Source organism: Lathyrus oleraceus, chromosome 7 (assembly GCF_024323335.1).
Source record: "Lathyrus oleraceus cultivar Zhongwan6 chromosome 7, CAAS_Psat_ZW6_1.0, whole genome shotgun sequence".
Taxonomy (NCBI): domain Eukaryota; kingdom Viridiplantae; phylum Streptophyta; class Magnoliopsida; order Fabales; family Fabaceae; genus Lathyrus; species Lathyrus oleraceus.
The window spans coordinates 343,041,370-343,054,167 of record NC_066585.1 but is presented as its reverse complement, the minus strand read 5'-3'; the positions used below and the strand labels follow the sequence as shown (position 1 = coordinate 343,054,167).

At 31.8% G+C, this 12,798-nt stretch overlaps 1 protein-coding gene across 1 annotated transcript; it reads right to left on the bottom strand.

The window, feature by feature from the left end:
- Positions 1-1,011: 1,011 nt before the first annotated feature.
- On the bottom strand, positions 1,012-11,105 carry LOC127102637 (endoglucanase 8). Its single transcript, XM_051039983.1, has 7 exons — positions 10,799-11,105; positions 8,834-9,250; positions 8,615-8,707; positions 5,910-6,062; positions 5,718-5,823; positions 1,549-1,715; positions 1,012-1,476 (listed from the first exon to the last, which is right to left on the bottom strand). Exons 1-7 carry the CDS (start codon positions 11,024-11,026, stop codon positions 1,150-1,152), a joined length of 1,491 nt encoding a protein of 496 aa, XP_050895940.1. The 5' UTR covers positions 11,027-11,105; the 3' UTR covers positions 1,012-1,149.
- Between the last annotated feature and the right edge of the window lie 1,693 nt (positions 11,106-12,798).

Sequence of the window (12,798 nt, the reverse complement as noted above, 5' to 3'; positions counted from 1 at the left end):
TGATGGTGTTGTGAAGTGAACGTGAATTCATGAAAATCATAAGAATCGAAAGTCGGTTCCTTCTTGATTTTGTGATCTAAGGAGGTTACATACCAATAAATCAGAGATTAGATCTGAAATCGTGAAAATTATAGGAATCAAAAGTCAATTTCCACAGACGGTGTCACTATTACGTCCGGGAACCATAAATGGATGCTCTAGTTCCACGAAGCAACCAGAAATTAAGACAGTTAAATAATTGGTGATATTGAACGGTTGCATCGATCTCCTTTACGGTGGTGCGGGATGGACATGTATGGTCAGCAATCCAACGCTCAAGTCAGTTCAAGATTTAAGATGAATGTAATGAAAATGGAGATCATAGATTATATCTTCCTCTTAGCATGTGAGTTTGGTCCATTAGGAAAAATGACAAGAAAATACCATTTTTCTTTGACTTTCATGAACAAAATGTTTGAAATATTAGTCCATCATTAATTCTATTGTTTGTTGAATGCATTTTGAGACATGTCCAAATCTCATTTATTCGAGAAGATCGTGAGAAGACAAAATTTACATGTCATTTTGGTGTCTTTTCTTATTGAAGAATTACATTCAGGATGTGCTATGTTCCAACAACGTTTTAGTGATACATGATAGCCATCTTCTCTTATCTTTTGCATTGAGAGCCTATTTTGATTTTTGTATGGTTCACTTTGACATCGTACTAAAGCAATGTGTAGAAAATAGTTCATATTATGTTTTTGATGAATTCTTTGTTTCTTTGATTGTTGGACCGCTTAGTTTAATTTGTTCTTATTTTTTATTCCAATTTCTTCTTGAATTCACAACAAGGTCTTTGAAGTCTCTCTAAGCCATCCTAATACTATGAATTCCTCGATTAAACAAACAAGATATCCATTACAACCAACTTATTTAAAAAGTGGTCGTTTACTTAAAAATTACTTTATTCTTGAAATGAACAATTTGTTCAACAAATAGATAAAAACATTTGGCACTAAAAATCCCATTCCATAAGTATATATGCTTTTAGAAATTACAACATCCTACAATCCTTTCTAACATCTCAACCACTGAATTTCCTGTGTATATTTCTATGGTTGGATGAACATTACATGGTGAGAGTATGTAAATACACAACACATAACTTTATGAAGAATATGACTTGAAAAAAGCCAAAACTCCCACAAGAGGTGCATTGATGTATGTTGTAGGTTCTGAGTGTACAAAATCAGCTCTAGAATCAACATACTCATCATTGATATTAGGTCCTCCAACAACAGCTCCTAAGAGCAAATTAGGGTTAGGGTTTTGGCTTTCGAAATAAAAGGATCCTCCTTTACAATCAATTTGACTTGAATGTTGATCTATGGAAGGCAATGATGATGCACGATGATGTATTCTTTTAGGAAATTTTTGTCCATATCCAACCATGTATGACATACTCAATGGATTACTTCCTAGAATGTAATCTACCTGCATATTTTATATAAAGTTATAAACTTTAAAATTTGAAACAATTTGCTCAAACATTTTATGTGTACATACCTGGCTTTTTGCTAGTTGTTTAAGTCTCATTGAAGAAGCTATAACTCCACCACCACAATCAATCTTTTTATTGGCTTGATTCAAATATCCAGCATAAACTAGAAAAAGAAATGAGTATGCTGTTGCATGCTGCATGTTACTCCCACTAGTCTTGAATAAAAGCCCACCTAATTTTAGAAGAAAAAAGAGCCCATCAAACTTTAAAAATATAAAAAGCGCACCTAATTTAAATAATATATAGTTTATAACAAGGCTAATATATATATATATATATATATATATATATATATATATATATATATATATATATATATATATATATATATATATATATATATATATATATATATATATATATATATATATATATATATATATATATATATATATATATATATATATATATATATATATATATATATATATATATATATATATATATATATATATATATATAGATAACCACCAACAAAAATACTAAAAGTGATTCAAGCATATTAGAGAGAACCAAAATTAGTATGACAGGTTAGGATTTGTTTAGTTGGCTAAGAAAGTTAGTTAGAGAATAACTAACTCAATAACTTGTATAAATAGTCATTAATTATTTTCATGATATATATGAACTCATTCAATCAAATGCAATCAAATGCTTAATCATTTTCATGATATATAATGAACTCATTCAATCAAATGCAAGAAGATCTTGTTTTGGTATTGTCTTATGCTTAAATAATTTAATATGCTATAAGAGGAAGCAAAGTAAGCCAAATTTCAACTATTTGTTTGTGCTTCAATTTTGGTGTGATGTATAGAGTAAAGTAATCCTATTTAATACTAGCATTGAATTGAGTTTTAACATAGTTTTAAAATAGGTTGAAAGCAGATAGAGCATCCGTTTTTATTTGAGTAAAATGATAGAATTGTATTTGGTGAAAAAGTAATGAAATAGGAGTAGCCACTAGTAGAAGGAGTACGGGATGGACCCCACATATCGATATGGATTAATTCAAAAGGAAAAGACAATGGTGCATGCAGTCTATGTGATTTATAAGGATAACGTGAATTGAAAAATTCAACAGAACTTTTATTGCTCAAATGTATATTGCACAAGTCAGGAATACTATTGTAATGATATATATGTAAAATGCCTAGTAAGGGTAGAAGGATTGAAACAACCCAGGAGAGGCGACTCTCATCTATCTCCCGAAATAGGGACTATCTCACCCAAAGTGCTTCCTACTCACCCGATCATGGGAAATGTGGGAAACGACGTTCCTTGGTCAGAAAGAAGTTTGGGTCAGTTCACTATTTCATATCTCCCTAGGAAAATAGGATTTTAATGGTCCACCATTGACTAAGTGGATTGTTACCGTTCCCAAGGATGCCCTAACTCCTGACCCATAAGTCTCTATAAATATCTCAACCTTAGTGTTGAGGAGGATAAATCATAATACACATGATTCAACCCTAATATCTATAGAGCTTCTCACCTTACGTAAGTTTTCTCTCTCATTACCGTAAACATCACCAAACATGACCTCTCACCATTTTGGGCAAGCCCTAACCCACCAAAATATTACTAAGGCCTCTATCTACCCTTACAAGCATAAACGTTCTATGCATTCGCTACTTTTTGACAAGTAAAGTGGCCCCCACAATGGGGCCTATGTAAAACTAACATGGGTCACACCTTGATCATCATCATTTTCACAACATTCCCTTGAAAATGGTCAGCAAAGCTCCACACTTTTTGGTTAACACCATAGTCTGAGGTTTCGCCAGCGGAGAAAGTTCTAGCTACTCCTGGAGGAAATATGCCAGGCAGGTGCTGACCGCAAACGTAATAACCCCAGGATTCTCTAAAGTCAATCAGGGATAACTAAGGGCCAACATCACTTTTTCTATAGTGACGCCATCAGAATCCTCTCTCACGATAACGACCAAATGGTCATCACTGTGCAACACGATAACTCGGATATCAAGTGAGTCTTGATAGACCCCAGAAGCTCAACCAACATCCTATTCTGGAAGATTTTCCAGAAACTCTAGCTCGAGTCCTACAACATCAAAGAGTTTTAGAGTTCGTTAGTGGGATTATCAGATGAGGAGGTGCAAGTAAGGGGCCAGTAACCCTAAAGACAACATGTAGCATGTGATTAGACACCAAGGCGATGTAGGTCAGCTACCTCATAGTAGATGCTTTGTCGCCCTATAACATCATCCTTAGCAGGCTTGCCATCAATACATTAGGGGAGATTATATCCACCCAGTACCTGGTTCTAAAATACTCGTTATCCAATTGGCGATTCAGAACTGTACGAGGAGACCAAGAAAGTATCCAAGAGTGTTTCCTAAGCAGTCTGACGATGGGAAGGGAAGAGTTGACATGTAGGTTAATTACCTGTGTTGTAAGCTTGTCTTACATTCCTTCTACTACGATTAAAGCATCCCATACCACAAAAGTATTAATAGGAACTATATATCCCACCATTTCTACCAGAGTTATAACTGGTTATGGCCTGGGCAACATTAGCAATTACACTAGGAGTTGACAATTATTTGCGAAACCTGTTTAGTCAGGCTTCTTGCACATACAAGAGGGCTTTAACATCATATATATTTGTTGGTTCTACCTTACCATTGATCATTATTATGAAATGATTAAATTCTTTAGGTAGACCCTGACAAATTGCATATATTTGATCCCTTTCAGTGATATGGTCCCCATTGTTAGTACTTAATTAGTTATGACTCTAATTCTAAGATCATACTCAAAGATTGAATGATTATCTTTCTTGCTGACTTTAATTATAATCTTAGTTGATGAACACATATTTTTATTTGTGAATGAAAATGCTTATGCATTTTTCTCCAAAATTCATAAGTATTCTTACATAAGAGAACGTGAGGAAGAACAACTTCAGAAATTGTGGACAAAATCCAAGTAAACAATGATTGATCCTGAACAATCCAAGTTTCATAATCTTTAGAAATAATATTAACAATTCTATCATTATCATTTTTGAACATGAGAAGGATATGAGGATTGACTACCACTTTGTGGAGTTTGTGAGTGAGGATAACACATTCTACTTCTTTATTTTAAAGTGGGAAGTTGTTTTTTTTAAACATGATGGATAACTTCAGTGCAAATTGAGATTAAGTAGCTTGAGATAATCTAATCACATTTTATGAATCTTTAGGAGAGCTTTTCAGATTAGTCATCGAAGTTTCGATGAAGTTTTGTGCATCACTTGAATTTCAGATAGATTAAAAATGCGAAGAACAAAGAAACAAACAGAGTTTCTATGATCAAAAGAAGCTTTGATCTTCATCCAAGGATGATGAAGATAAAGATTGAAGCTTGTGCCACGGTAAAGCACTGAAGTAGGGTATGGAGCTCTAGCATACATTACCTCTAAATTAACATTTGGAAAACTCAAAATTCCACTTTAATTCAATCATTAAACTTAGTGATGAGAGAACTACAAACATTTATTTTATCTTATATTTTATTTTAAAGTAGTAAACATTTTTTTTCTTCAATATTCTACCACCTTAGTTACTCTCCGGTGGGAGATATGTAACATGAGTACTAATTCTTATTCAAATACACGTTTAATTCCAAAGTTTAAGTTTAAAAGAGTCGGATGTCATAAGTAAGGTTTTAAAAAAATGGTGTTGCACCTTTCGCGATTTCGATCGATATAGGATTGTGTTGCAAATAACGACCGACGCAGTGTGAAGTTCTCACAACATTGCACAATAATTCTATTTGTAAGATATACCATAAAAACAATAGGACTCCGATACAAATAGTGTGATTCCATTTTAATAATAAAACAAAATTTTAATTCAAAATAGTTAAATATTCCGATTTCTTGTAAAACTCATTTGATTTGTATTTTTAAAATAAAAAAAATTCCGTCGATAACGATGTAATTAGCGGTGTTTTACGTGCATACCGATATTTTATCGCGGCCGTAACAGCATTTCGGCAATGATTTTGTTCTCAATCTTAAAACGGTGAATAACTGATATATCATTTTATCGCGATCGTATTTACGATTGCAGACCGTATTTTAAAATCTTGCCATGAGTTCAATCTCTTAAAAAGAAGAGCAAAATAATATTAACAACTAACTATTATTTATAGATAATTAATTTACCTCGAGAATATGAGACTGAAACTAGGGGTGATTCAGGTAACACAGCACATACAAACTTGTCAGCATTGAGATTAAAAGGCTTAGAAGCTGGATTGTTAACTAGAAGCTGCAATTTTAAAAGAACAAAAACGTTACAATTTTAATTAATATTGAAAAGAAAAAAGATAGTATGAATGTCTAATTTAGTCAAACCTTAGAAACAAGAACGTTGATGCCAGCATCCTTTGAATCCCATCCAAATTCAGCAAAGTTTTTCACATTATGAATGTTTTGTTTAATGTAATTCCAATAATTAGGGATCTTAGTAGCCCTTAGTAACCACGCTGCTCCCCATACCAATTCGTCCTATATAATTATATTTACAATTGATAAAGCATTTATAAAGCATTATGCTCATCAATATAAAATATAGTAGCTAAATATTTCTGCCAATTTGACAATTTTTCTAAAGTTATAAAATTTATTTTATCCAATACGAAAATAACACCCGTGTATATCAAGTGGATTTGAAAAAAAGAATTCTCACCTTAAATCCCTATAACTTAATTATTTGGATATGATTGATATAGCCAATTTTTCTATAACTCATAAATTTATATAATAAAAAAAATTACGAGTTTATAATTTATTTTATTAGTTTAGAGTTTATTTTTCAAACGCTAGCGTTTTAATTAATAAATTATAATTTATAATTTTTTTTATTATTATTCTTACTGTGTAATCAAGACTCATTTTTATTCTTTATAATTTATTTTAAATTTATAGTGATAGATTTGAAAGAACTATATATATGGGTGACTCAGAGGTCCCCACCCCAGGAGACATCATTCAAACAGGATCTTTGTGTCATAGGAGACTCACCCTAAGATGAAATGGAGATAACAATGTTTACTTAGTCCAATAACAACATACACAAATGTCATGTCCATGACCCCATAAAAAGAAGATAGTCAACAATCTCCTCCAGTTTAGGGGGAACGATTATCATCTCATAGGATTACCTAAACTCTAGGTCTAAGGAGACTCTATAAATATCTCTCCCCTAACGTGAGAAAAGAAAAATCATTACATATGGAGCATAACACCTATACATAGAGCCTCTCACCTCACGTGAGCTGACTCTCTCATACCACCGTAAACACAATCGAATAGGGTGTCTCTCTGTCACGGAAAACCCTAACCGTAGTAAAACTACTAAGGTCACTGGGTATCCCCTACCCACGTAGGGATACCATGTACACTTGTACTTTTGAAAAGTACAAACTTAAAATAAAACAATTATGTATTAACTTCCGTTTATGTCATTTTATATTTATCAACTAGTTACGGTTAACTTTACCAAACACTTCAATTAGTTTTTTCAACTATCAGTTATCGACCATCAACTATTAGTTTAAATTATCCGTCATCAACCATAAAGAATAAGTTATAAACAATCACACAACTTATCAACCAACCAATATTTTTACTAAACAAAACATTGGTCTCAATTTAGAATTTATGATTAGACTCGTCTCATATTTTTACTTGTATCAGCGAGTATCCGCCTAAACTCGTCTCATATTTGATGGAGAAAATTCATTTTTACTGAATTTGAGTTTGAATTTTACATAATTTTAAAAGATGGGATGAGACGAGAAATAAGAACATTAGTACACATTCCAAAACCGTCTTCGAATCCACTCCATTGATAATGTAAAATATTAAATATTTGGTTAATATATTGATAATTTAGTTTGTACTATATTATTTAAAATATTTAAAAATATATATTTGAAAATTTTTAGAAATAATTTAACTTATTATTTTTAGCATAAATTAATGTTTGTTAGAATTCAGAACAAACTGTTCCAGACTTACCGTAATGGTTATCGGCCGACCATTCAGAAGGAGTTATAGTTCATTTAGAAGATTCATAACACATGAGAGTTACCCTATGGGTGAATACTGACGATCTAAGTCTTAGATACATATTCCAACGATTCCTTGTATTACATGCCTCGCAGATAACGGATTGTTAGAACATCTCCATTGTATAAAGAGAAAGCGATTCAGTTTTAAGTACACAATTTTAAACTTAATTTCATTAATTATGCTCTTTCACATACTGAGTTAAGCGCCGAAGTGTTAATCTTACCGGTCACTCTATCCTCCACCGCACCAAAAGCTCACATCCTCTATTATTCATCACAACCATCGATTCACCAATCAATTATGGTTTCGCAACGGAACACAAATTATGGATTTGAAGAAATGAACAACTTCAACTTTAAAAAAATCCTAATGCAAGCATAAGGATACCCTAACTCGTCTGAGACAAATTTTATGTTTAATTATTTATTTCAATTTAGATTTGTGATAGAGAACGAGTATTTAATTGAGATTTGAATTTAGGCCAGAGAAAGGTAAAACTCCGCTTTGTCTCACTTTATTGTCATGCTGAACGTAAGTTTTTCTCACTTTTTTTGTTTGTTTTAGTATTCGGTTGAATGGACCGATTAATCCGGTCCGGGATCAGTTCTGACATCAAGTAGTTTCAGCCCCCTTTTAATTGTAGTTGTGGGGATCAAACTGTAGTCTTCCTTATCAAATGCAGCGTCAATCATCATTAGACTAACTAACGATAGTAAAATTCTTCTCTTTATTATAAAATAAAAAATATAGAATTAATCCGCAAACTCAACACAATTAGACATCTTTAATCTAAATTCTTGTCTATGTTGTAAAATAAAAAAATATTTTAATTGATTTGAAATACGGAAAAGTGTGTAATAAGTAATAATCACAATTAACCAGTGTTGCTTCCTATTAAAAGAAACAAGTGTTGCTTTGAAACTAAAATTCAGAAATGAAAATAGATCAACAATTATACTAGAGATGTATAAAACTAGACATACCTGGTAGCCACTATAATCACAATAGAATGGACACACATAAGGACCAAGACTATCATTGTATGAACCTCTGTATTTATCTGCAAACTCAAATACCTAATTCCATACAAAAGAAAAGAAAAAATGATGAGATTGAAAATTGAATAACCAACATTATGATCATAGTGTTATAATGTTTACTTTCGAACTAGATAATAAATAAAAAGTATATATTGTAATTACCGTTATAGCCCTTTGGAGAAGCCTTTGAGAATAACCAACATCATGATGAAATTTCCTAAAAGCAATAGAAGAAGAAGCAAGAGCAGCAGCAATTTCAGCAGAAACTTCAGAACCAGGATTGTCACTACTAACAAAAAAAGCAGTTCTAGGGGTATCCATATCTTCAGGTCTCTCCCAACAATTATGATCACCAAATGGATCACCAACTTGAGCAAAAACAAGCCCAGGGGTATTTGTGGATTTTAATAAATAATCTGTGGCCCAAGCTATAGCATCTAGGGCATTCTTGAGTTCTTCCTGACCCATCAATTTTCCAAACTCAATTACACTCCATGATAACATTGTTGTTGAAAATGCCATTGGAAAATTGAATTTTACGTTGTCACCAGCATCATAGTAACCTCCAACCAAGTCAACCTATTATGTTTTCATGATAATAAAATAATATATTAAAGTAACTATAACATTACAGAATTTTTTTTATAAAAAAATCACTTAATTAAAATATAAACAATTGTCTTATGGAATGTTAAAGAGCCATTTTAATTTTCCAAGTTCCACGAGTCACTCAATTAAGTCACATAAAATTTTATATTAGTAGTTTTAATTAACAAATGTTATGATAACACTAAAAAATGTTTATTTATAATATTTCTTTATCTGAAGTAGTCGTCATTTTATAATCTCAGTACTATTTGTTTTTTACTAATATATCTTTATGTATTCAATTTCAATTTACTCAACTAAAATCCATTAATCTCTTTAATAAATAAAAATATTCTAATAAATGAAATTTAAATCTACCTAACGGTGTCAAAGGAAAAATATCAAATTGTGAATGATGTAAACAATAGTATTTACGAGAGTTTAAATTAAAAATAATAATGAATATTGTACTTAAAATGTTCATTTTGAGAGAGATGTATTTTATAAATTGATAATTTATTTTGTGATTGACGGGTTATATATTTAATATGTAGGTTTAACCAAATTTTTAATCTCTTTGTTTTATCTCATTGACAAAATTAAACAATTTATTATAAATTTGAATAGAGTTAATTATCAATATAACTTTCGCACTAAAATTGAGGAGTATTCATTTTTAAGTGATCTATTATTGCATGTGAAATGTAACGAAGGATCATATATAATTTTTTTATAATTTTAAACGTAAAATACATAAGTAGCATGTTATTGAAAATTGAATGTTTCCTTAATTTTTGATACAAAAATATTAAATAAAAAATTAAAAAAATTAAAGATAAAATAAATAAATTACATGCCATCAAAAAATAGACACAACATCAAATTTTATTGTAAAAATGTAAGAAAATTAATTCCATGAATATGGTAAAATAGAATATTAAAACTGTAATCAAACATAATATTAAATTATACCTATATTTTTAATATTTTATTGTTGTTTAATAATGTCTTAAAGTACTGGCTATTTAATAATGTTGTGGTAATGGGATGGCACGTGTTTTTTAAACTAATCAAAAGAATATTATAAAATAACTAAAACTGTGTGCCTTTTCCTTCATTAAATTAAAAGCCTCAACTAAAATTAAAAAAATACTCATATTTTTACTTGAGTCTTCAACAACAAAGAACACATGACCCAACTGTGTTGGCTATACTTTTCAATCTTAAAAATGATTAAATGTCCTTCAAATTACTTCAAAATAGAACATTATAGTTAATTGATATATCATCAAAACTAAATAAAATTTTAAATAAATAAGTTTAGAGCCTAAATATTAAAAAAAATGCAATTAATGCCTAAATACCATTTTTTTAATCGATGACTAATCTAATGACTACACACTCACACATAATGGTAAATGGTGAAAACTAGGTTTGAATCAATGAAACAAGAACATAGGTTGTATCAATCAACCAAACAAAAACAATATCATATTGAAGTGCAAAAATGAAAATTCAAAGTATAGAAAGATGAATTACTTTATCAAAGAATTGATCATCATCAAGTTGAAATCCATCTTCAAATCCAGAATCTTTCCTCCAACTCATTCTTTGTGTTGGTGGCAATTTCCCTGACCTTTGCCCTTCAAAGAACAATATGCTCTTTGACAATGCATCTCCATAATTATGCTTCAAACCCATGCTCCTTTCACTTACACACAGAAGTGTATAAACAACTATCATCACCAAATTTTGCTTCAAACTCATATTAAAAATCTATAGTAATTAACTAATGATAGTATATTAATGGAATAAAATGAGAAGGGACTTATGGTGCTTTTAGTAGTAGTTTGGAAGCATGGGAAAGGTTGCAATTGTGGTTATAACGGTTAGTTACTTAAATAGTGTCCTACTTAAGCTATACTTCATTTTTTGATCAATCATAATAAAGACATATTTTTAAGAGTGACCTCATTCGATGTTTTTATCTTTTGCCCTTTCCTTTATTCCATGGTTTGTGTTCAATGCAAGTCGCTTCTTTCATATAATACAATTTTGAAAAAGTTTTTCTTACATTTTGTCCAAAAATATTATGTATGAAGGGACGGCTTTTTTATTAAATAAATGAATTAGAAAACAAATTAACGAGGCCTAGCTTGTTAATTTATATGTTATTTCTTTTTTAATCCCTTGAACAATCCTACCTTTAAGACACAAACTAAAAGACTTGAAACGAGTTGCCTATGAGTCTTCGATTCCATGCAAATCCAGCTCGAGCCACTTTGAAACCGCGCTCCAAAGCAGCTTTGCAATAGAACAAGATAGAAATAAATGAGTGTTGGTTTCTTTCTCTTCGAAATAATGAGGGCAACTCAAATCATGCTTGGAGTGCATGTTGTAATGTTGGCTAAGTTTTTATCGACATTCCTTCAATCAAAGTGATTCACCTCTGCCATAAAATAGACTTGGTCGACTTCTATGTTTTCCACAATTCCATCATTCCTCCATATTGCAATCCTTTGATGGAGCGATAATGGTACAACCTATATACCACGGATCCACTCCTCGACCTAGGAGTAGATCGTAACTTACTTTTGATTCTATCACCATAAAAACAACGTGTCTGGTTATTGATCCAACTGCCACGCCGACCTATATCACACTCATAGTATGCCCTGTTTTACTTTCATAATTTAATAACACAATGTTGTGTAGCCTCAGATCATACTTTCCTAATTTTCTTAGCAAGAAAGGGGGCATCAAATTTACTACAACCCCACCATCAATCAAAATCTTATTAGTTGTGTATTCTCGACCTTGGCTCTTATGAATAGAGGTTTCAAGTGATTTTTCATATCCTCACTTGGCCTTTCAAAGAACTTATTTTGCTCCTCGATGCATCCATTATTCATCACAAAGTAGCACACAGGTTTGTGTTTCGTCATCTCTTTTTCATCACAGTCCACTGGTTTCATCACCTCTGTGACACAATCACACTCCATTGGAAGTACTTAACTACATTACATATAACGTCGAAGTCATCCTCCGACCATGAATCAAAATTATTTGTCGCCATCTCGTCATCGTTGAGTGGCGTCCCCTCATTCGCTTTCCCTTTCGCCTTGATCGCCTTTGTGGAAAACAACTATCTTCCTACTAATTTCTTGACTTGATCCTCAACTTGGTTTTGATATTGTTTGTTGCTACTCGACTCAACATCCTCCCTTTTTGCTTTCTTCTTCCTTTGAAACCTCCTCCATTAGGTCCTCGACATTGGGGTTTTCCCTTCGTAATTGCAGGGGCTATATGAACGTCTCTCTGACACCTGGAGTTTCTCTCAATAAGTCAGTATGAAACCTCTACCCATCTCAAAATTCTTCCATTTTTGGTGGCCAGATCCCTCTTGGCCTGTAGGTCGAACCCACTTCCCCATAGGGATCGTTGGATGTTGGAACATAGGTGTTGGACTTGTTCCTCTGATGAGTCGGGAACCGATGTCTCTTCTGGGGGACTCTCATTGTGTCAAAGTAGAACTGAGG

Bases quoted from the DNA above. Each gene is read 5' to 3' on its own strand.
- LOC127102637 (XM_051039983.1), bottom strand. From the start codon at position 11,026: ATGAGTTTGAAGCAAAATTTGGTGATGATAGTTGTTTATACACTTCTG. The intron at 8,708-8,833 runs GTAATTACAATA...GTATGGAATTAG, and splicing joins TTCTCCAAAGGGCTATAACG to GTATTTGAGTTTGCAGATAA. The intron at 1,477-1,548 runs GTATGTACACAT...TAAAATATGCAG, and splicing joins AACAACTAGCAAAAAGCCAG to GTAGATTACATTCTAGGAAG.